Source organism: Dunckerocampus dactyliophorus, chromosome 16 (genome assembly GCF_027744805.1).
Source record: "Dunckerocampus dactyliophorus isolate RoL2022-P2 chromosome 16, RoL_Ddac_1.1, whole genome shotgun sequence".
In the NCBI taxonomy this organism is placed as follows: domain Eukaryota; kingdom Metazoa; phylum Chordata; class Actinopteri; order Syngnathiformes; family Syngnathidae; genus Dunckerocampus; species Dunckerocampus dactyliophorus.
This window is the reverse complement of record NC_072834.1, coordinates 23361957-23386018: the sequence shown is the minus strand read 5'-3', so window position 1 is coordinate 23386018 and position 24062 is coordinate 23361957. Positions and strand designations below refer to the sequence as shown.

Sequence of the window (24062 nt, the reverse complement as noted above, 5' to 3'; positions counted from 1 at the left end):
TAATTTGCACCTTGCCAAATGGTGAACTGATAAGTGGAGATAAGTGCATAAGGAGAAAGGAGATAAGAAGGTTAGCGACCTGCAGAGATCAGAACACTAGGGGTCATGCAGAAGTGTTGAAGAAAGTCACTGACAAATGGACTTCCCTGCTCTGTAAAAGAACCGTGCCAATTTGGGGAGAAAAAAAAAAAAAAGGCATGGATAAAGCATGTCTCATTTTTCTACCTCTACTTGTTCCATCCTCCAGGGAAGCTGCACCCAAGAACAACACATATTACTTTGCTTTTTGGCAATGCTGTAAATATGACAAATGCTCTACACAGAGCTGATAAATACGGTGTAGTGGTTGTAAATATCACAGTAATATACAGTGGTACCTCGGTTTTTGACGAAAATTGTTGCCAAAAATACGTCTCAGTTTGCGACATCACAGTAACATTACTGACACCTTGGGTCCAAAAAGGTTAGGGACTCACTGCGTTTTATATATATATATATATATATATAGATAGATAGATAATATTTTACTTCATTTAGCCATTTTTATGCTTGAAACTGCTTAATTTAGGCACAAAATATATACCATTTGCTTAAATGTGCCTATTTTTGGAATAATAAAAGGCTGTATTCAACCATAAAACAGCATGAAAATCGATTCTATTTTCATACATTTAGGTTTTCATCAGACCTTGTGGTACAGATACATGGCGAAAACTGAGGTTCCACTGTGTATTTTATTTGCTCCTCTATATTTGTATTGTGATTGTGATCAAATGTACTTTCCCAACAGCTGCAGTTGAGGTAAACACCAACGTAAAGTCAATTTGATGATTTTGATTTTTAGTTTTTCCTCTTTTACCCACAAGCATATGCACACTTGGAAAAAAAAAGTTTACAACATATACCTATTTCTATCACCGGGCATCAACACTCAATAAAGAGTTTTCATTTTCATTGACCTTACCTGCTTGTTGTATTTGGGTTGACTGTTCTTGTAGCTGTAATCAGAGTACTGGTCTGACCCGGTGGAGTTGTCATCTCCTCCCGTTCCTACGAAGGTGTTGGTAGCCGGAAGGTCCTGGACTGCCTGATGCTTCTGTGAGCCTGATGGAGACTGGGCCTGCAGCTGAATGGAGGGCAAGGGGGAGTTGGAGCGGTAGTGTCGGCCTATATCAGGGCTTTCTGGTGAGTAAGTTAGCGGTAGATGTATCCTCGGGCTATCATTGACTGCATCAAGGTTGAACTTGAGACTTTTTTGGAGGCTGACCTCCTCCTCTTCCCCAAGTGGTTTTGGAGATTTCTGAGGTTTTCCTTTCCTGCCTCTTTTACCTTTGGCATTTTTTGGTGCCTGTTTGGGTGCATATAAGTCTTTTGTTTCCTTCTTGCCCGCTTGATATCCGCTCTTTGTCTCTCTCTGGATGCGGTGTCGAATGAAAACCACCACCAAGATGAGTATCACAACACCTGCCACACCAGCAAGGCTTCCAAACAAAATGTTGCTGCGTTGTGCGGCAAAACCACTGTCAGGATCACCAGCAATATCCCTGTCTAGTGGAGTGTAAAGACTGTGTCCAACCAGTGCCTCCACTAAGCTGATATTTGAAATGGTTTCATTGACATAGATATGGACCAAGGCAGTGGCATGACGTGCAGGCTTCCCCCTGTCACTCACTTTTACCACCAGGCGATGTAGTCCACCATATTTGGGAGTCATTTCCTTTGCCAGGGTAATCTCCCCACTGGAGGGGGAGATGCGAAATAACTGGTAAGGGTTTCCACCTGCAATGCTGAAGATCAGATCTGCATTGGGCCCACTGTCCAGATCTTCGGCTTCCACTATCTCAACATGGCTGTCTGGGGATGCTAGAGGTGACAAACGTGTGAAGGAGGAATTGGAGGGCTTTGTGACCACAGGGTCATTGTCATTTTCATCCAGCACATTGATGGTAACACCCACATAAGAGGACCGAGGTGGCTGACCCCCATCCACTGCTTTTAGACGGAAAGTGTAGCTGCTTTCTTTCTCTCTGTCAAATGAAATGCTCGATAGAATGGTGCCAGTTCCATTTTGAACAACAAATTTCCCCCCATCAGGCTCTACAGAGAGCTGAACACGAGCATTCTCACCTTTATCTACATCCATGACAGTTACCATGCCAACTGGGCTGAGGGGAGGCATGTTTTCTAAAACGGAGAAGCTATAGCCGCTGAGCATGAATTTTGGGTCATTGTCATTGCGGTCGAGGACTCTTATCATAACGCTTGCTGTTCCTTTATGCACAGGTGACCCTTTATCAGATGCAGTGACCCGGAACTCATAATGTTCTTTGTGTTCACGATCAAGCGGGTTCCGGGCTTTGACTGCTCCTGTATTTGGATCGATCTCAAACAGACCCTTGATTGATGTGTCTGCCACAATGTTATACAAGAGTTGGGCATTTGTGCCGCTGTCTGCATCTGAGGCTATGACATCCAAAACTTTTTCTCCAGGTTGGTTTTCCTCTGCAAACTCAACCTCAAACAAGGTTGGGGAGAATACCGGTGAGTTATCGTTCACATCAGTTACCTGCACCTTCAGTGAGTTGGTACTCGAGAGTGCTGGATTTCCCGAATCAACAGCCACAATCTCCACTCGATAATCCTTCACCCTTTCATAGTCGAGAGGAGTGGTGGTTTGTAGGAAGTACTTCCTCTTGTTGTCACTGGATGAGTCGCTGATAGGGCGAAGCTGGAAGGGCACGTCCCCCGCAACCACACATGTGACCACGGCATTCTCTCCCTCATCCTTGTCGGACACTTGCACCAAAGCAACCGCCGTTCCCACTGGCATGTCTTCGGAAATATTAGCCACCCCTTCACTGTGAGTCACAAGTCCAATCCCGCGTATCTCCACAGCTGGAGGATTGTCATTTTGGTCAGTCACCGCAATGGTCACAAAGGTCTTTGAGCTCTTGGGTTGCGGACCCTTATCCCTCGCCACCACGTAGAAGGACATGCTGTCAATTTCCTCTCGATCAAGTGACCCTTTGACATAGATGATACCGGTGGACCGATCGATTCGTAATAGTTTTGGCACCGGTTCTCCTGCTTGATGAAGTGTGTACTCAATTTCTCCATTGGGGCCCATGTCAGAGTCATTTGCTTTGACCTATAACAAAATAAATGTCACAGTTCAATGTGTGAATTATGAGCAAACTTGCCTTTGGCTAAAAAAAAAACCTGATGACTTAATGCGGCTTTGAAAACCAGATGAAACAAATGGATAGTGAGCTAAATGAAAGAGTTTTGATAATAATGCATAATATTAGTCTCACCTGCAACACAGAGTGCCCCACTGGACTGTTCTCCAACACTTCTGCTTCATAAGTGGCTTTTTCAAACTTGGGTGCATTGTCATTGGCATCAGTGACGACCACTCGCAGCAAAGCGCTGCTGTAGCGTTGTGGGTTGCCGCCATCCACTGCTTTGATGGTGAGGTCATAGGAATCCTTTAACTCGCGATCCAAGTTGCCCAGAACGATAAGCTGCGGGAGCTTGCCGCCCCTGTCGTCGGCCACTTGTAAACCAAATAACGTCGCTGCATCTGGTCCCGCAGTCAGGGCATAATCACTCACCCCATTCCTGTCTGAGTCCCTGTCAGTAGCTAGAGGCATGGAGAACAGTGCCCCCATTATCGTGTTTTCGGGTACAGAGATGGTGAGCACAGACGAAGGGAACTGGGGGGTGTTGTCATTGATGTCCTGTACCTCAATGCGTCCTTCAATGAGTCTCGGGCTCTGATTCTGTATCAAATCTGTCACTGATACTTCAAATTCCAGGTAGCAGGGCTTACCCTTAACAAGCAACCGGCAGTCTCTCAGTGTCTCTCTGTCGATGGGAATCTCAGTGGTGAAAATATCTCCAGTCTTTCCATCAACGCGTAGATAAGGGGCACCCACCTCCAGCTTGTACAGATGACCCGAGTCTGGCAGCCCCTGGTCTGCTGCCAGACTACCAATAAGAGAGTTAGGAGGCTGCTCCTCCTGAACCCTGTACAGGATGCTGCCGAGAGCAGAGCCACAGAGCAGAACCAGAACCCAAAACAGCATCACGAGTAAATTTTGTTCCATGGGGTCATCAGAAGATCTGCCTGTAAAACAAAAAAGATCATTTGTATTAAAGTTCATATTTCTGTCAAAAGATTTAACTGTGACAGTCTGCCAAGAAAATATATACCGTATATATTACCTTCAAACAGTAATGCAAATAGGATTGTTTTTTTATATTGTTGAATTATATCATAATTATTTTCCTGCTCCTTTGCCACAGAGCTTCATACACATCTCAGGGGCCAGGGTGGATTAGTCCAGCTGCATAATCAAATGAAAACGGAATAGATTTATTAAAGACTCAAAACAGAAGAGTGCATACTGTATTTTACAGGGTGACTATATTTTGATTACCGAAAACCACGACACTCAACTCAGCAATGAGATAGACAAAGATGCCTTACAATTTCAATATGTTTCAAAGAAAAAGTGCAGTTTTTGGAGAATTTTGTCCGTCATCCACAATACTTGTGAGCATGTAGTAACAGGTACATTCATGATAACATGTCATACGTACAGTATTTTTTCTAATTTGAAGCATTAGTGGAACTTCCTTCGTGGTTGCATTGATTTCCAACAGCAACATAGAACGGAACGCTACACCAAGCACCGCCCACAGGGCAGCCTCTGCAGGATTACGTCATACCACATGACAGGATGCTTGGTAGCACGAGTACAGTATATTATTTCGACATTACATGTTAAGCCGGGGGTGTCCAAACTTTCTCCACCGAGGGCCACATAGTGAAAAATGAAAGGATGCAATTTTGCCACCTCTTACCTCCAGGTGTGCAAAACTACAGTTAAATCTAAGTTTAGTAACACACACACATTTCAAATACTTATTTTGTGCATTTTCCAAACATTTCAACTTTGTAGTAAATTTCGATCTTCTATGACTTCATTCTCATAATATTTGGACTTTATTCCCGTAATATGACTTTTTCCCCAACCTAATATTCCTAAAATTGCAACTTTATTTTGTTTTGTTTGATTTTCATTTGGGGCCGCACGGTGGTCTAGTGCAGTGGTCTCCAACCACTGGGCCGCGGCCCGGTACCGGGCCATGGGTCATTTGGTACCGGGCCACACAGAAAAAAAATAACTTCCATTTTTTTATGTTTTATATTGAAAAGTGGCCGGATTCTCTCTGTTACAGTCGTCTCACTTTACGCATGTCCATTGTGGGTGTGCTAACCTTATCTCATGCCGCACAGATAGACTACTATACTGTATTTTTACCATTTTTCTTTCACCTCATATTTGGTGTCAAATGCTGATACTATGTGGGAACGCATAAAGGTAAGTTTGGATGACGTATTGAGTGCTAATGTGCACATTTGTCTCAAGTTAATTCATGCTAGCACACTGCCTTTTACCACACACGTCAAACAGCCATGTCATCATCTCTCTGGAAACACTTGAACTGGTGGATGGTGGGTCGCCATTCATGTTGTGCTTTTAATTTGATGTTATTCATGTCTTAGTTTTACACAATACATCATAAATAAGATAAATTAGATCATTATAATGTACGAACCCCCCCGTGGTACGCGGGAGATTTGTGGGAACACAAGCCGGTCCGTGGGTCAAAAAAGGCTGGGGACCACTGGACTAGTGGTTCGCATGTTGGCCAACACAGGAACAGTCTGGCGATTGGGAAGACCTGGGTTTGATTCTCCCTTGGGCATTTCTGTGCATGTTCTCCCCGTGTGTGCGTGGGTTTTCTCCGGGTACTCCGGTTTCCTCCCACATTCCAAAAACATGCATGTTAGCTTCATTGGAGACTCTAAATTGTCCATAGATATGAATGTGAGTGTGAATGGTTGTCTGTCTATATGTGCCCTGCCATTGGCTGGCGACCAGTCCAGGGTGTACCCCGCCTGTCGCCCGAAGTCAGCTGGGATAGGCTCCAGCATGCCGCCGCGACCCTCAAGATGAGAAGCGGTATAGAAAATGGATGGATGGATGGATGGATGGATGGATGATTTCATTTTACAACATAAATATATTTAAACTTTTCCCCCCTCGCAAAATTACGACTTTTTTTCTCGATAGTGTAGAATGTTTTTATCTTAATATTTTGACTTTATTCTCGTCAAATGACAGCATTTTTTTTTACATTTCTGCTGTTTTTTTTTTTAATTTTCCAACTAGTTCAACTTTGTTATGACTTTTTTCCCATAATATTTTGACCTAATTCCCATAATAAAATAACTTTTTTCAACCAAATTTTCCGAAAATTGCAACTTTAATTGTTTTTTGTTTCTCATAATACTGTGACTTAAAATAAAATCATTTTCTTTAACAATTGAACTTTATGCTACTCAAATGACTTCAAATTATATTTATTCATAATTATGAATTACAATTATTGTTCTCATAATATTACATTATTCTCATAAAATTCCAACTTCTTCTCGTAAAAGTGCAACTTTTTTCTGTTAATACTTTGACTTTATTCTTGTAAAAAAAATGTTTCGAGTTATATTTTCAGAGTAAAAAAAAGCAAACTGCGGGTCGCAAATGCCCCCAGGGCTGCACAATGGAGACCCCTGTGTTAAGCACCATTGCTAAAAATTCTGTCAGTAAAATGTGCTGAAAAATACTTTCCTAATTATGCAAATAACGAAGGTGCCAAGTGTGGCGCAGTAAATACATAACATATTGTGTTGCGTGTGGCCTGTGACAACATTATAACAGGAGGACTATGCAAGTTCTTATTACTGTTGAGTTCCACAAGCAACAATGTACAATTGAAGTACGTCTTTCCACGCTTCATTGTTACTGATAAACTCAAACACTGCAATCATTATGTTTGAATTTCAACAACTGTAATTACGGCACGTTATCTGAGTGTCTTCTTTGATCCGGGGTCCCTCAAGCATTTTTTTTCTTCCTCCACGCCGCAATGATTTTACGCTAAAATAATTTTCTGTGCGTGGAGCTCTTTGTATAATTGAAATAAGAGCAGATATTGGGGTTAAGTATCAAGGTCCAGTGCTCTGGAGAACTCAGCAGTGGACGGTTTTAGCAGATTTGCATGTGTAGTGTGCACCAGGGCTGCCTCCTCACTCATCCTTACGGTTTATTTTCAACACTTCCAAGGCATTTGAGCTGAGCACAGTTTTAGAGACGCATCAATCATTTCAATGATTGCATGACGAAACAATCGACCAGTACATAACAGCCGCAGCTTTGCTGTCAATGTTTTCCATCGCCGAAAAACTGCATTTTTCCCCCATTTTTCCCCCATCATCAACCACACAACACCATCAATTATGAATCAGGTCATGAATAAATAAAACCATTATGACAGCAATAAAAAAAAAAACGGAGACATTTCTTGTAGCGTTATCCTCAGCTTCTGTGAAAGGACGACACATGGACCAACGTTCCAGAGAAAAGCAAAGCAAATATTTGTTAAGCTAAAAAGCAAAACAAAAAGCAGCAAAATCCAATAGGAAATCCAATTCCCTTTGAATACATTAAAATGAGAAGTACATGCTATTGATGTGCTAATTGCTCGGCTATTGACGTCTCCCTTTCTAGTTTTTGGAGGAGGAGCTTCAGTCGATATACGTTGTGTGCTTTTGACGTTCACCCGTCTGCTAAAAAGAGACTGCAAAGGAGGTAAGACTATGTATAATGCAATTTTGTATTTTTTGGTTTTCCATCTTTAAGATACTGGACATTGGTTGCGGAACAGACAATTCAAATAGAAAGTTGAATGGTGAATACGTGATCTAGACTGTAACTCATTTATTCACCATATTCCCTCTCAATTTGAGAGAGTTTGGCAGTCAAACTGTGTAATATACAGTCGTCCCTCGCCACATCGCGGTTCACATTTCACAGCTTCACGGTATCACGGTTTTTCAAAACAATATGAATAAACCATGCTATTTCATGGTCGAGTAAGGCCTCTTATTAGGAAAATGAGGCAAATGAAGCCAAAATGAAGCCTTTCTAAGCACGAAAATGGCAAAATGAAGTAAAATACAAATATGAGGCTTTCAGAAGATGCATTCAAAGACCTCACTTTAAGAGGAAGGACGTTGTACCAAGTATTCCATGATGAGGGGAAAAAAAAAAAAACATTGAGCACACAAAAACCTTAACAGCCACCTAAAACGCCAGTGCCACGACATTTAAAAAATGCAAAAGGTTTGCCAGAGACCTCTGTGCCGCCACACCGGCTGCTTGGAACATGTGTCCGAATACAGTGCACCTCGCTGGGCCACAGCAGGTGGCTCCTCCCCCTCTATACTCTGGTTCTCCTGATAGTAGTGATGTGCTAGTAGTAATGTCATCATATTTCATTAGGACAAATCAACAGGTACAGTTGGTAAAATCCTCATTTGTTCCAGTCCTTCTTACCTCCAGGTGTGAAAAAAGTACACTTAAATGTACATTTTAAAAAAGTACATATAAAAAAGCTATGGGTAAGATATTGGTTTCGAGAAGCAGAAAGTTATCGGTATCGGTTTGAAAAACAAGAATGCATCTCTAATTACTACATCAGCGTATCAAATGAAACAAACCGTAGGCTAGGTGTTTGTGCGGCAGTGTTGCCAGGTCTTGAGAGAGAAACAAGCGACTAGCTATCTAAAAACAAGCCCAAAACAACAATGAACTTGGGAATTTGCAACTGGTGTGTGTCTGAGTCGATATTCTTGTCTACTATATTGAGTAATACTAATGTAAAGGTTACTATAGGGGTGTTAGTTCATTTCTAGAGGGCCCTAATAATGTTAAAAACATGAATTTAGAAGGTCATTAACAGGTTTTCTATACTCTAACTACAAAAATAATCCATTTATAAATAAGGAATCCTACGGTTATCCACGATAAACAAGGGACGAGTGTATATCGTATTGGTAGATGCAGTTTTTAAAATGAAACCCTACTCAGTTCTATTTCTAGTTTCCCCATCGTCCACCATTTCATTCCAACTATTTCTAGAACTAATAGGCGTGCCTTGATTGTGACATGATTGTTATGCTTGATGACACTCATGACTTAATATCTTCCAGTTGGCTTCTTGCCTGTCTTCCAGATGGCACCATGCCTGCCAGCTACAGCAAACTCATCTTATTTTATTATCTTTGTTTTTTACGTTTACATTCAAATTCATGTTGGCGAAGTAGACTGTATGTTGAGCATTTATTTGGCAAGACTGTTTGATCAGCTCAATATTGACACAGCGGTGTTGGGTTTCATCAAATACTCATCAGCGACCTCACAAGTATTTCTTTGTCTTGTTTTTCCACGCTGATGTGCAGGAGGAGGTTTGGGAACATGTACTGGAGGAGGTGGCTCATTAAAATGCCGAAATGTAATGGCAAAATGGTTACATTAAAACAGCAACTGCAAGTAGTGACATTTATTGTAACTCAGCACTTTTCTCCTCCCTAAAAATGGAATGATCATCTGCCCACCCAGATGGTGTGGTCAAGCTGAACGGCTACAAGCTGATTCAAGCAGCTCGTGCCACATAACTCAGCATAAAATCCGATATAGGAGCGGGGCATTCATTGTATAAGTTGCATGTGACTAGACCATGCTGATTTCCACACCAAGTCCAACAAAAATAAGGCAGGCATTACCATTGCTGGAGGTGCACAAATCATTTTGTCATTTTCAAAACCCTTCCTGTGGAAACTCAAGATGCCCCAAATATTCCTTCTGAAATGGGGAGGCTACACAACAGAGGGAAGTTGTTTCATTAATTTTAATGCTGAAGTAAGAAAAAAGTTTTACTCCAGGGCTCCCCCTGCAGTTGGATAGTTTAATGAGCTTGTCACACTGGCACTTACAAATGCCACTACAGCTGCAACATTGAATCGATTGGTTATCGATTCATCGACTGTGCAGTGAATTGACAACTATTTTATTTATTTATTTGATTCATCATTACTGATTGAAAAATGGAAATATTCTCCGATTCAGCCTCTCAAATGTGAATATATTTTAATTTCCTTAGTCATCCATGAAAGCAGGCCGATTATCTTTGTGTTTTAGACAAAAAAAGATTACGCAATTAATCGAAACAACACGCTTCAGATTAATCGACTAACAAAACAATTGTTGGGTGCATCCCTAGTTAGTATTGATTTGGTATGTCTAGGACCTAACCGATTACGTGATTAATCAAAACAACAAGCCTCAGATTAATCGCCAATCATTATTTGCAGCTCTAGTTAATAACGATTTGGTCCGCCTAGGACCTAATCGAAACAACAAGCTTCAGATTAATCAACAATGTAAACAATCATTCGTTGCAGCTCTGGTTTATATTGATTTGGCCCGCACAGGGCCTAACCGATTACGCGATTAATCGAAACAAGAAGTTCATAATCGTTGGTTGCAGCCCTAGTTGCTACAAAAAAAGCAGAAGAAAAACATGACTTATTACCCTTCCAAAGACCCTTAATGCAAAGATGTTTCCTAAATGTGCAAAGAGCAATATTATAAGCTGGGTGGGCAACTGATATTAAATATCGTCTGTCTCATTAATAAAGACGGCGAAAACAATTTGGACGATTGATTTTCTTCGGTGCATTGTATTACAGTATATTGCGATATTGTGTCATATTATATTCATATATTGTGTTATATTGTATGGTTACAATTCTGTCCATCACTGTGCACAGCTTTGACAGCAATGCTAGCACTGATGCAAAGCCGCTATTCTGCTTAACACAAGTCAGTCTACCTTTAGCAATAGTTAAGGCTTTTGTTTGAAGTTAAAATTATGACATTTATTATTTGTTCTCTCTTCATTTCCTTTCCGAAACGGTTGACACATTAAGAAGCCAAGCTGACATCTTCCCTGCAGATGTTTCTGCAATTCCAGCTCCAGTTGTGTACATTTGCCTTTCCTCGAATATAACAAAACGATAATGTTTAGTGTAGGAGGGACGGCGTGCACCGGTTGCCCCCCTTGACATTCAAGGTCTCCGAAGTTCTGCACGGTTCTTTACCACTGTTCAGCTGGGAAGATTTAACTTTTTTATTGCAGTGCCACTGCTTGGCACAGCAAGCAACCAAGGTTAACAGTGAACTGAAGAGCATTGTAACAATTCTGTAAAAAGATAAGTTGCTGAGCCAAAACAAGAGATGAGGTGAATATGCAACTTGTTTTCACCGAGGGAACAGAGATGTGATTCTAAATGGATGTTAATATCAAAATGTGGATACCGTATAATACATATAATACATACATAATACAGTAGCTCACAAAACTGTGTGCATATTATCACAATTAAACTAGGACATACGTAACAGAGTTGTCAGAAGACGAAGGTGGGGGCAATGTTTACCCCCACAAGGAGACAAACTAAAGCTACAGAAGTTGAAATAAGTCTGATTTTGTTGAGTATATGGATACACTAAAACCTAAATGTCAGAATGTTCTCAAAGAAGACGCTCTTAATTTGTGACCTGACACCTGGACGTGTCCCTGTGTGTCTAAACGTATCAAACAGCCATATTTTAGCACCAAAACTTCATTTTTGCATTCCCAAATGAATGAAATAAAATGAAAATCATACATGGGTATTTAGTTAGTCAGTGGTTGATGCAGCAGCTACAATATCCAAGCTAGACGTTATTAGTGTTGTAATTAAAAGGACAGTGCTGTTTCTCAGTCCACACATTGTAGTTGCACATTACTTACAGACAAGGTAGATGCGTATTCAAAAGTATAACAAAAAACAAAAGCAAAAATACAAACTAACTGTGTCACAAGCTCAACTCATTGAATTATTGCGGCTGCTTGGCGTTGCCAAAAAAAAAAAAAAAGACCACCACTCCACTTTAAAGTTAAAAGCAGCACATGTTAAAACATACGGTTAGTGTCCGTCTGGGTTGACGTGTTTTTTGGTTGACGTAAAAAATTTACGCCACAATTTTGCGTCTGTTTGCGTGCATTTCACAGTTAGCGTACAATATCTCGCAGGTCTTGTTGTGTTGTTAATAGACTGCGTGTGTCCAACTGTGTTCTTACCGTATTTTTATCGCAAAATGTTCCTCTTTGTTAGTTAATAGTTTGCTTACAAAATGGCAACCGCAAATGGAAGTTACGGCGCCCGTCTGTGATGTCATCAGCGGTTGCATCTCCAAACACGTTTTTTACAGTTTTACAATCATAGTTTTACGTGCATAAAACAGTTCTAAACGCATATGAATGATGAATCAAAGGGATAAATGAACTTTTAAGGTTACTTTTACTGCGATTGGCTGGCAACCAGTCCTCATGCTGCTATGCTGGAGCCTATCCCAGCTGACTTTGTGTGAGAGGCGGGGTCCATCCTGGACTGGTTGCCAGCCAATGGCAGGGCACATATAGACAAAAAAACATTCACACTCACATTCATACCTTTAGAGTAGAAGTTAGAGTCTCCAATTAACCTAACATGCCGCATGTTGGCCACACAGTCAGGAGATCGGGAAGGTCTGGGTCGAATCTCCGTTGGGATTTCTGTGTGGAGTTTGCATGTTCTCCCCGTGTGTGTGTGGGTTTTCTCCAGGTACTCCGGTTTTCTCCCACATTCCAAAAACATGCATGCTAGGTTAATTGGTGACTCTAAATTGTCCATAGGTATGAATGTGAGTGTGAATGGTTGTTTGTCTATATGTGCCCTGCCATTGGCTGGCCACCAGTCCAGGGTGTACCCCGCCTGTTGCCTGAAGTCAGCTGGGATAGGCCCCAGCATGCCCCCACGACCCTAAAGAGGAGAAGCGGTATAGAAGATGGATGGATGGGAACGAATTCATTGGATTTACGTGATTTCTTGTAGGAAGAAACGGAATCAGTTAACGTCCGTTTGTCAAATGCAATTGTGAAGTCCACATCAAATAAACAATAAAATAAATAAAAATCTAAGTCACACCTGACTATACATCGCAGGACCAGCAAAACTATAAAAAATGGTAAATACGGTACATGTTGGGATTTATGTTTCCCTCAAAGAACCACAGCACCCCAGTGCGGACAGCACTCATGCAGCCGCAATGTTATGTTTTGCTATTATTTGTTATAGCACTACCCCAGGATGCAAAGACATGTCAGCTGGAGTAGTGAAAACAGGTCTTTATTGTCCAAAACTGAGCTCACTAGGAGCGGCACGGCTCACCAAGGCTGAGGCAACAATGTCTAAAAACACAAACGTCCGAAGCAAAGTAGAAGTACTAAATAAACTCACCACTGCAATCACGGCCAACAATTCCACACAAGCGTAATGGTCCGGCATTGTCACTGGGACAATGCTTAAGAATGATTTTATGTTTTTATGGAATGAGTTCATGAAGTGATTTTACCATTCTTTTCTGCAAAGCTCTTTTAATGACCTTGTGTATGAATTGTGCTCTAGAAATAAGCTTGCCTTGCCTGCTGAAGAAGCCTGCTGATTGCTAACAAGGAACAGCTGAGACCAGTAGCTGCCTCAGAACAAGGTCAAGAGAACTCAAAATTGTGCAAAACAGGAGATGGATATACCAAAGTAAGAGCACAATGAAAAGGAAACGTCAGTGAACAAAGGAAACCCATACCCATAAGTCTAATTTTAGACTGTATGATACTGAATGTGTATATTGCTTTTTTCTTGTAATGGATCTCATTAGGTTGTGCAAGTGGTCATAATGCTGCGTGTATGTAAGTCAAACACTGCAAAATGTCCAGACCAGGGGTGCACAATAATTAGCATAGCAACAATTATCGGGGCGATATGAGGGAATTACGACGTCATACCGATTAATCCGATAACATTAAAAAATAGCTTCGATAAGCAATACTTTTAAAGAAACGCTCCAATGAGGCAAGATTACCCATACTGTGCATGGGTGAGCAAATAAAGCGCTCCTGTTTTCTCCTGCCTGAGACGTTAACGGCCTGTCGTAACTTCCCCTGAGCTCACTTGGAAACAAAACTTTCCGAGGAAGACATTTCGTGTGCTAGTTGTACCAAATGCTACGCGATGAGGAGAAAAAAAACATTGAGCACACGAAAAACCTTACAACAGCCACCTGAAACGCCAGCTTAGTGGCGTTTGAAAAGTGCAAAAGGTTTGCCAGAGATCTCCGTAACGGCACACGGGCTGCTCGGAGCGTCCCGCTCTATACTCTGGTTTTACTGATGTTCGTGCTGTGCTAGTAGCAATGCCACGATATTTGCCTAGGACAAACAACAGGCACAGTTGGTCAAGTCGAATCCTTCTTCCAGGTGTGGAGGTGTAGAAATAAAAAATGTATCGGTATGAAAAAAATGATATTGTGCATCTTTAGCACAGACTATTTTTTCTACTACCACACTACGGATGGGTACTTGTGAAAGTACTACGAAGCAGTCATCTGAGAAAGAAAACAAGAGATACATCCACAAAGTATTTAGAGACATTTAACTCAGATCAACATTCATCATAGTGTAAATCTCCAGACGGTTCCTTCTAAGAGATAAAAAAAGGGGGAGAGGCAGGCTGGTGGACATTTAAAGACTATCTATAACTACCTAATGGTAACGGTATGTGCTGTATCTCCAGCAAAGATGTTTAACTCTGCAGAAAAGAGTGCAGTCCAGGCTAAAATGTCCCAGCACTGGGATTTAGGACCCTGAGGAGAGCAGAGTAGTCTTACCCTGCAGAGAACAGTACCTGGCCAAAAGCCAGCTTATTAAGGCTGTCGGGGTGGCGAATCTGAGGGGGAAAAAATGAGACGAGGGATGCTGTGTCTCATGATTCATGCACAGCACAGCCATCACCTCGCGGACCTCCAAGCCCCAGGAGAGGGTCACCCAAACACACCCTGTCACTGGTCAATGACCTCGACAGATAAGAATCGCTCCAAGTGGAGGGAAAAAGTGTTTTCTCACTCTCGTCCAGTGTCTCACTTGAGAGTCAGTTGTCACTGATGTTGACATTTCTGAAATGTACAAGCGTGGGGATTGATATCTATATAACAGCTTTGTTCTTGACACAGACGGTCCAGCCGCACTTAGGCAAAATGTGCACAGATAAAATGATATGTATAACGGATATAATGGTATGCTTCTATCGGAACAGTGAACCATGTGTAGGCCTATAATGACATTTTAACATTTACAGATATCAGCAGATAACATTGTTCTAATTAGATATGAATGACCACAGGAGACTACCAGTGACGTGTGGTGAGGTTCATGGCTGGTGTTTATGTGAATACAGGCTGCATGTAACATACGTCTGTACATAACATATTTTAATGACCACATATAACTTGAACGTCACTTAGGAGAGCAGAGACATCTACCAAGGCTGAATTCTTACCAGCTTTGGTAGTAAGCTGGGGGCTCCTTTAATGCGTTCCTTCCATGCCATAGTGACTCACACTGTACTACAAGTACAATGAAACCTCGGTTAGCGTACGCCCCGGTTAGGGTGTTTTTCGGTGAGCCTGAAAAAAGTATGCCAAAATGTTGCCTTTTTTCCGGTTAGCATACAATATGGCGCTAGTCTTTAAATGCTTAATGTATTTTAATCACAAAATGTCCTAGTTAGCAGCCTACAGTATTAGATTGCTAATACATGGAAACAGGATGATGTCATCAGTGGTTGATTTTGTAGTGTTTTTGCTAAATAGCACAGTTATGCCACAAGTCAAAAACATTTTAACACATTTTATAGTTTTGTTTTTACATGTAGAAAACAATTCTATGAGGAATGAAAGGGATAAATGAAGGTTACTTTTACTTTCTGTGAAGATGTGATTCTTGACAAAGATGGTGATGTGGCAGCGAGATCAACACAGACACCACCTTTCTGTTTTGCTATGAGTTATTTCTTCAATTCAATAGCGTTTCTCACCTTATGTATCAAAATGCTGCCACTTGCAACTGTCTTTGGCTCCGTTTTGAGTTGTTTTGCAGCCATGATTGAAAGAAAAGCAGTCTTGAGGTGAGAAACATGACTGAATTCAAGAAATAACTCATTGCAAAACCCGCAGGTGGTGCCTGTGTTGATCCCATTGCCAAATTGTGTCTTAATCAAAAATCACCTCCTACCGGTCGGACGTGCCCTCAACACCTCCCCAGGGAGGCGTCCGGGAGGCATCCTGACCAGATGCCCGAGCCACCTCATATGGCTTTTCTCATTGCAGAGGAGCAGCTGTTCTACTCCGAGTCTCTCCCAGATGACAGTGCTTCTCACCTTATCGCTAAGGGAGAGCCCAGCCACCCTACGGAGAAAACTCATTTCGGCCACTTGTACCCGCCATCTTGTCCTTCCAGTCACTACCCCAAGTTCATGACCATAGGTGAGGGTAGGAACGTAGATGGACCGGTAAATTGAGAGCTTTGCATTTCAGCTCAGCTCCCTCTTCACCACAACGGACCGATGCAGAGTCACTGCAGACACCGCTGATCTTGAGTTCCACTTCCATCACTCATGAAGACCCCGAGGTACTTAAATTCCTCCACTTGGGGCAGGATCTCATCCCCGACCCCGAGATGGCATTCCACCCTTTTCCGAGAGAGAATTGACTCGGGCTTGCAGGTGCTGATTGTCATCCCGGCCGCTTCGCACTCGGCTGCGAAACGATCCAGTGAGAGTTGAAGGTCTCGGCTGGATGAAGCCAACAGGACCACATCATCTGCAAAAAGCTAAGACCCGCCAACCCGGAACCCCTCAACGCCCTGGCTGCACCTCGAAATTCTGTCCGTAAAAGTAATGAACAGAATCGGTGACAAAGGGCAGCCCTGACGGAGTCCAACCCTCACCGGAAACGGGTCCGACTTATTGCCGGCAATGCGAACCAAACTCATACAGGGAACGAATCACCTGAATGATAATAATTATCATCCGATAACAATCGTGTATAGTCCAAATAGAGTTAAAATAGATTAAGCAAAAAAGGGAAATCATATCATCATCAACACAACTTTTTTTTTTACGAGAAAAGCAGGACGGTTCTTTCCTTTCCTCATCCTTCTGCTGCATCCCACATGTCATGTTTCCACATATTACTTCCAATGTCATTTTGAATGACAGAGAACTCCCCAAATTCCTTTTAGCATCTGACCGCAGGCCTCCATTTAGGCAGCCCTCCCTCAAGGCTCCAGCGCCTTCAGCGCCATCCATGGCTGCAGCACGCTCCTTGCAGCAAAACATCAGTTTGAACTGCAAGGTGATTGATTCTCACCTGGAGCCCTCACAGAGTGCACCACCTTAGCGACCCCCGGGTTCAGTATCACATTTCAACCTCTACAAGTCTATTACCAAGTTTTAGCTATATATCAGACTGTGCACAGTTTGGGTCCCCAGAGAGATATAGTTTCCTGTCTAAGTGGTACAGACAGTGCTGACCTTAGTGGTAACAAGGTCCTCTGAAAAGGATGTACCAGCCAAGTTTGTAAACGGTACAAACCCTGCATAAATTGTGCATCCGCAGCACCGTGGTACCTATGGAAGAGTCTTTTTCTGACTTCTATACAATCACACACAGAACTTACATTTTGCAGCACAGGAACTGCGGTGGGAGGACACAGCACAAGATGGAGACAGAGAATAGACGGTAGAGAGCAGACGATAGACAATATACAGAATAGACGATAGAGAGCAGACGATACAGAATAGACGACAGAGAATCGTGGAATATCGGTAGCGGCTAGTAGGGCTGCAACAAACGATTATTTTCTTAGTCGATCAATCCGAGGCTTGTTGTTTCGATTAATCGAGTAACGGGTCAGGGACTACACAGACCAAATCAATATGTAGCAAACACAAACAGTTAGTGGTTTGCTACGCAACATATCAGGCAAACAGGCAAAAATGTCCATCAGTGTTTTGCAAAGTAAAAGCTGATGTGTGTGAAAATCTTGTTTTACCTAAAACACAAAGAAAGTAGCTCTGCTTTCATGGAAGACTAAGAAAATGATAAAACGTTCACATTTGAGAGGCTGAAATCAGAGTATATTTGCATTTTTGAATTAAAAAAAGATTAATCCAATAAAAAAAGATGTTGATCAATTAGATATTTGATTAATTGCTGCACATTGTGGCATTGTGACAACCTTACTAATTACAGTAATGAAATGTAAATAAACTGCACTGTATTTTCAAAGTTAAAGTCACTGTGTATCAATATATCAGTTACAAATCTCATTTAGGGAAATCTGCATTGCACTCAAATTCCATAAGATACATTCAGAGATAAATGCAAGAGCGATTTTTAGATTTTGGTGGTCATGTTGAATACGTGGGGTGTCTTCCTGGCTAACTCGTATTTCAATGAGTCGTGTGCTCCATGTGTGCGTGTTTTTGGAAAACACATTAACGGCGGTATTTAGTCAGAACGCCTCAGATAATTTTGTTGCACATCCTGGGCACCTGTCCTGGTTACCATGGAGACAAGATGATCTATGACTCTGTGGACTGAGTAAACTCAGTGACTGACTGGCTGACATTTGCTGTGCTACAGGTACAGCCGAAATGACTCAAGCAGAAAATCAAGCCAGGCATGTTAGTAAATTAACAATAAGCCGTGGACTGGCATTGGAAAATGTCATTAAAGGCATAAATTAATCTTTTTTTTTCTTACTTTTTGGAGTGTTGCTTGGAAGGAGCTTTGAGATGAAAGCGGATGCAGCAGCTTGTATGGAAATATTTACCTGCTTTAAAAAACATTCTAGTGTACGCTAGTGGAGTTTGTGCTGCCTCCAGGTTTGAGGTTTGATTTCATGATTTTACCAAATTGGGTGATTTTCAACATTGGCTGCCTTTAGACTGGGGGCGGGGGGAAATCCATTACCCTCCCACACGCAGACTTAATGGGTTGCATCACATCTAGTGGCCTCATATAGTTGGTGTTTGCATGGAATCGATTGCAAAACCGACACATTGTGTGTTGCTGTCTTTACTTGGAAACAATGACCGAGTGTGATTATTTCAACCATCTCGTCTACAAGTTACGTCAAAAAAGCTGCAGGTCAAATGATACAGAAATGACGTCACTGACGCTTCTGAATGTTATCATTGTGAACTGGACACACGGTCCTTTCGTACTGAAATGGGTTTGCTCTGCAGAATTGGCTGGCTGACTATTTGATTAAAAGGAAAAAAAGTTTACTTCTTGATCTCACAACGACCCGGTTAGGCTTTCGCATTATCTCATAATACTCGAGTTTTGGTGTCTGAAAATACCAGAAGGACAGCTGGCATCGGCTCCGGCCACGCGCATTACGTGGCAACTAGATGGATTAAAATTCATGAGAATGTTTTATATTTTCACGCGCTGATTTCTGTCACGTTTTAATTCAAAATGTCAGCGGAAAAAATACACATTTTATAAAGACGAGAAATGTCTTTGAACCAGACGCAGCCGTCAAAAGGCCACATCTGGCTCGCGAGCCGTAGGTTGCCGACCTCTGCTCTCTCGTGCATACCTGTCAACATTTGCATTTGAAAATAAGGGCCCCCCCGACCTCTTAGGGAGGTTTGAGTAAAGTTAAAATATGGGAAATTTACGAGACAATATTTAGACGAGAGGGAAAGAACAGCTTTGCTTGGGAAAATAAGGTAGCAAAAATATTCGAAGCAGCTCTTGGGACTGTAATGCACGCAATGGGGTGCACATGTTCCACCCATAAAGCCTTCTGAAAAACCTCCAAAAAGCGCCAACAACGCTCCATTTCCACAACGTGACCTGCATATTAACCAAGCTACAACGACATTGCTATTATTATTGTTATCAACATTGTTACGCCCAAGAACTACGTTACAGCGTAGTGACACCTCGCCACACCAGCTAGCTACCAGCCGGCTAGCGACTAGCTTCACCACACACTCGCTCACAATGCCTCAGGCCACCAGGGAAAGGTGACGCTACATATTGGAGCTGCCGCCGCTGTTAAGTTTGGACAAGTTAACACTTGGTGTAGCGTTCCTTGCTATGTTGCTATGTGAGATCAATGCACCCAGGAAGAAAGTTCTGCTAATGCTTCAAAATGAGCAAAATACTGTAAGTATTAATAATAATAATATTGGATTAGATTTTATAGTGCTTTACAATGAAGTGAACCCATTATTCATTCACTCCTCAACACTGGTGGTGGTAATCTACATGTGTAGGCACAGCTGCTTGGTGTAGTCTAACAGAAACGTGGCAGCCAATTTGCGCCTACGGCCTCTCCAACCACCACCAGACATTCATTCCTACACCCGTGTGGGGAGAGGTATCTTGCCCAGGGACACAATGACGGTGCAAGGATCGAACTGCCAACCTTCTCTACTTCCTGAGCCACTGCTGCCCCCAAATTACACGTTAATTACATGTTATAATGAATGTACCTGTTAGTACATGGTTACAGCCTGGATATAAACCATAAAACCTTTTGGGGGCTTTGGGGTTTTAGCAGGCTTCACACACAGAAAAGAGAGAGGCGTGTGTTCATGTCTCACACAAGGATTGCGGACGATGGGCAAAATGTCCCCCCAAAAAGTGCACTTTTCCTTGAGATATTACTCAGTCCATCAGCTATTTATATACTAAAATGAAATTGTGGCTACAATGATTTCTAGATGAAAATGATGGAAACCGTCAGGGGTGTCCAAACTTTTGCATACGGCTGCATGTCAATACAAATGATTGCGATGGCACACGTAATTAATATTTAAATACTTATTTCCACCTAATGAATGGCTTGGCAACATCTTAAGTCCCACCGTGCTTGCACCGCCGTGAGCTCTACACAGATGAGATCATCACATTAAGAAGGCTCATGTTCCAGACAGTTTGTAGGCTATGGGCTAGAACGCTTTTACAGCCCTGTTGTGTTTGTGGACTGTGTTTTGTCAGCCTTGTAGTGCGCACACTTTGTGTCTGGCAGACTATTTAAATGAGCCCGGTGCTCGATGGCGTGGGGAGAAACAACACCCAAGACTCTCACTTGGAGGAGTGGGTGGGTGGGTGGTGGAGTGGGGGGGAGATTTCCCATGTGGAGGCGCACATTTCCTCTCCGAATGAACGCACAAGCATTTCCAGACGCCGTGCACTAAATGTTTCTCATGAGCGGACACTTAACAAATACATGCAATCAGCGTTGGGGGGGGCATGATACAAATTGATCGTATTTTCTGCTTCACAGAACCATAATGTTATTATAACATGCAATGGCCGCATCCCATAGTGCGCAATTGGCTTGCGCTCTTTAAGTAAAGTGCAATGGTATGCACGCGAAGGGTTTTTTTTTACTTGTAGTGCATCAATCAATCGATCAATCAATCAAGTATTCATTCATTTATGCGTGTGCGTTTAAGTGCATGAGCAAACAGTGCAATTAAAGAGACTTCCTTACTTTTGCAGTGGAATTACCTGAGCCAGAGACTTGGATCCGTCCAAAAAGCTGATACAGTACATCCACCAACCCAGAAGACCTCCTCAAAATAACTTCAGCAGCCACTCAATCCGTTTAGAACTTTCCCGCATTAAAATTCAGGGGACTGCAACCTCCCTGGTCTCCCGACAGTCGCCTAAGCGTGATGGATTTTTTTTTTTTTTCAGCGGTTTGGTTTCAACTATTTAACGATTACCCCGGGAAATGAGCGACCTCATTCCATCGGGGATTGCTTCCCTGTGTGCCATGTTCCATCCTCATGCAATGTCCGCTGCGTGCATCCCTTTCGGTCCAAGTTTGTGCACCAGAAAGTAAGACTCCAAAGAGTCAAAATGACATCAACGTGTATGTCACTTGCAAGGAAGGACGAGCCTTAAAACAGAGGAGGAAGGAAAATAATCCAAAAAAAAGAGCCCATCTGAAGCGGTTCCAGAGAGCAAGTGGTGGCGAGATGCTGTGGATGACTTGCTCCCTTCGCTGCCTCTCTCCTCTCATCAGAAGATGGGAGGAGGTGGGGCTCCCATCAGCCGCAGCACGCAGCAACTTCACACTCAACATCACATTATGCCCGGGCTGCCTACCACGAAATTGTTTGATTCCTGCAGTTTAATACGATCCCCATCAAACTGGGTCACCTCAAACGGGCAACAACGCACTTCATTTCAATCAGTACTTGGACGCGCGTGTTGCACGTCATTTAATTCCCGCCTGCTAAAGCCCCCCACGGCTGATGCTGATGCTGTGATTGTGGCTCTTGTTTAATTTTGGAGTAACAGGTAGTGTGTGCCGACAGTTTACTTGTTGATATGCATTCCACGCACGACATGAGAGGACCACAAAAAAAAGTCAAGGTACTGCCTGCTATTTATTCATTTGGCGCCACCCTCAGGCAGTTATTATAGGAGGAGATACTGTACACCGACTGGCCACAACATTATTGCAGATCCAACGCAAGATATGCGCAAATATGACAATAAACATTCGATACTGTCATTGCAATTCCATGTATGATATCTTAGGAGATGCTTCTAATGTTTGCTTACCCTAAAGCTGTTCTTTCCCTCCAGTTTCCATATGTTCTAGAGATGCACGATATCATTGTTGTCAAATCGTTACCAATAACTTTCTGCTTATCAAGACCCATATGGTACCGATAACCAGTGGCGGAGCAAGATGTTTTTTTTATTGGGGTGGCCACGGTGACCCCATTACTCACATAGGGGTGGCACTAAATTGATACTTGAACTGTTGAAATGGCTAGTGGGGTGGCCGGAGTGTGGCCAGGGTGGCCACGGCCACGGCTCTGCCACTGCTTTTGGACCGTCTATTAGAGCAATTAATAGCTGAGCAGTGTGCCGAGGACATGTTTTCATTGCACAGTTTCTGGATTCTACCCCCCATCATGGCGGCCAAACCCGCTCAGGGCGTAATACGGAAGCGGATGCCGATCTGCACTCCTGCTTTAACTGTAGACTCCTTGGTTTACATGCCCCCTTATGCTGCTACAGGGAGCTTCCATTACTAACAGATTTATTTGCTGAATCATGCTTCAGAATTTAAAAGTCACGTCAACATAGTGAAAAAACTGCACCACAGAGATGCATTTGTCAAAATGGCCAGAAAGTGACCCCTTTTTGTATCTCCTTTTTTGTTTAGATTAACTGGAGTTTGTGCACACCTGGAGGTAAGAAGGATTGCAACAAATTAGGGTTTGACCAACTGTACCTGTTGATTTGTCCTGATCAAACATCATGACTTTACTACCACCACACCACTACTATCAGGAGAACCAGAGTATGGAGGGGATGAGTCACCTCCTGTGTGCCAACAAAGTGCACTGTATTCGGATACATGCTCCGAGCAGCCGGTGTGACGCCACGGAGGTCTCTGGCAAACCTTTTGCATGTTTCAAACGCCGCTGCGCTGGCGTTTCAGGTGGCTGATAAGGTTTTTTGTGTGCTAGATGGGTTTTTTTTCCCCCTCATCACGGAACATTTGGTACAACGTCCTTCCTCTTAAAGTTAATCTTTGTTTACAAATAAGCTCAGGGGGAGTTTAAACAGGCCATTAACGTCCCAGGCAGGAGGAAAAAGGAGCGCTTGATTTGCTCACCCGATAGTTATTTCCCTTATTTTCACTTATTTTCATGGCCACTATTGGTCACTCTCCGGCCACCCCACTGGCCATCTAGACATTTCAGGTATCAACTTATTGCCCCCCCTACGTGAGTAATGGTCTCACCTTGGCCACCCCAGTGAAACATTCCTGGCTGCCCCGCTGCTACCACTGGTTGTTTATATAATTACTATTGCGATGAAGAGAGTTTGTTAAAAGAAAATGTCGTATGTTCTAAATCATACCACAAATTGATCGACAACCATGTCCAATGATTAGTCCTACCCTGCACGCCCATGTTTTCCAATTTTATCTTTTATTGGATGGACTTCTATTGGATTAGGGACCTGGAAGGTATTTTGAGAAGCATATTCAATTTCACAAATTAATGTTTGTAACAAAAGCCTATTATTAAAAAATAATCATAAATGGATTGGTACTGGATCGGATCGGCAAGACTGTAAAAAAATCGGATCGGAAGGCAAAAAATGTGA

At 42.5% G+C, this 24062-nt stretch overlaps 1 protein-coding gene across 4 annotated transcripts in view; it reads right to left on the bottom strand.

Moving 5' to 3' along the window:
- pcdh1a (protocadherin 1a) overlaps nucleotides 1-22062 on the bottom strand; it is a 149451-nt gene extending 127389 nt beyond the window's left edge. Inside the window, exons 1-4 of one of the 4 annotated variants that reach the window (XM_054754024.1) lie at nucleotides 21415-22062; nucleotides 4228-4349; nucleotides 3315-4129; nucleotides 965-3148 (exon numbers count right to left, since the gene is read on the bottom strand). In XM_054754024.1, coding sequence (XP_054609999.1) covers nucleotides 965-3148; nucleotides 3315-4109 — 2979 coding nt within the window. In that variant the 5' untranslated portion in view covers nucleotides 4110-4129; nucleotides 4228-4349; nucleotides 21415-22062. The remainder of the gene's footprint in view (nucleotides 1-964; nucleotides 3149-3314; nucleotides 4130-4227; nucleotides 4350-21414) is intronic. The other 3 variants (XM_054754023.1, XM_054754022.1, XM_054754021.1) reach the window with 3 other exon arrangements.
- Between the last annotated feature and the right edge of the window lie 2000 nt (nucleotides 22063-24062).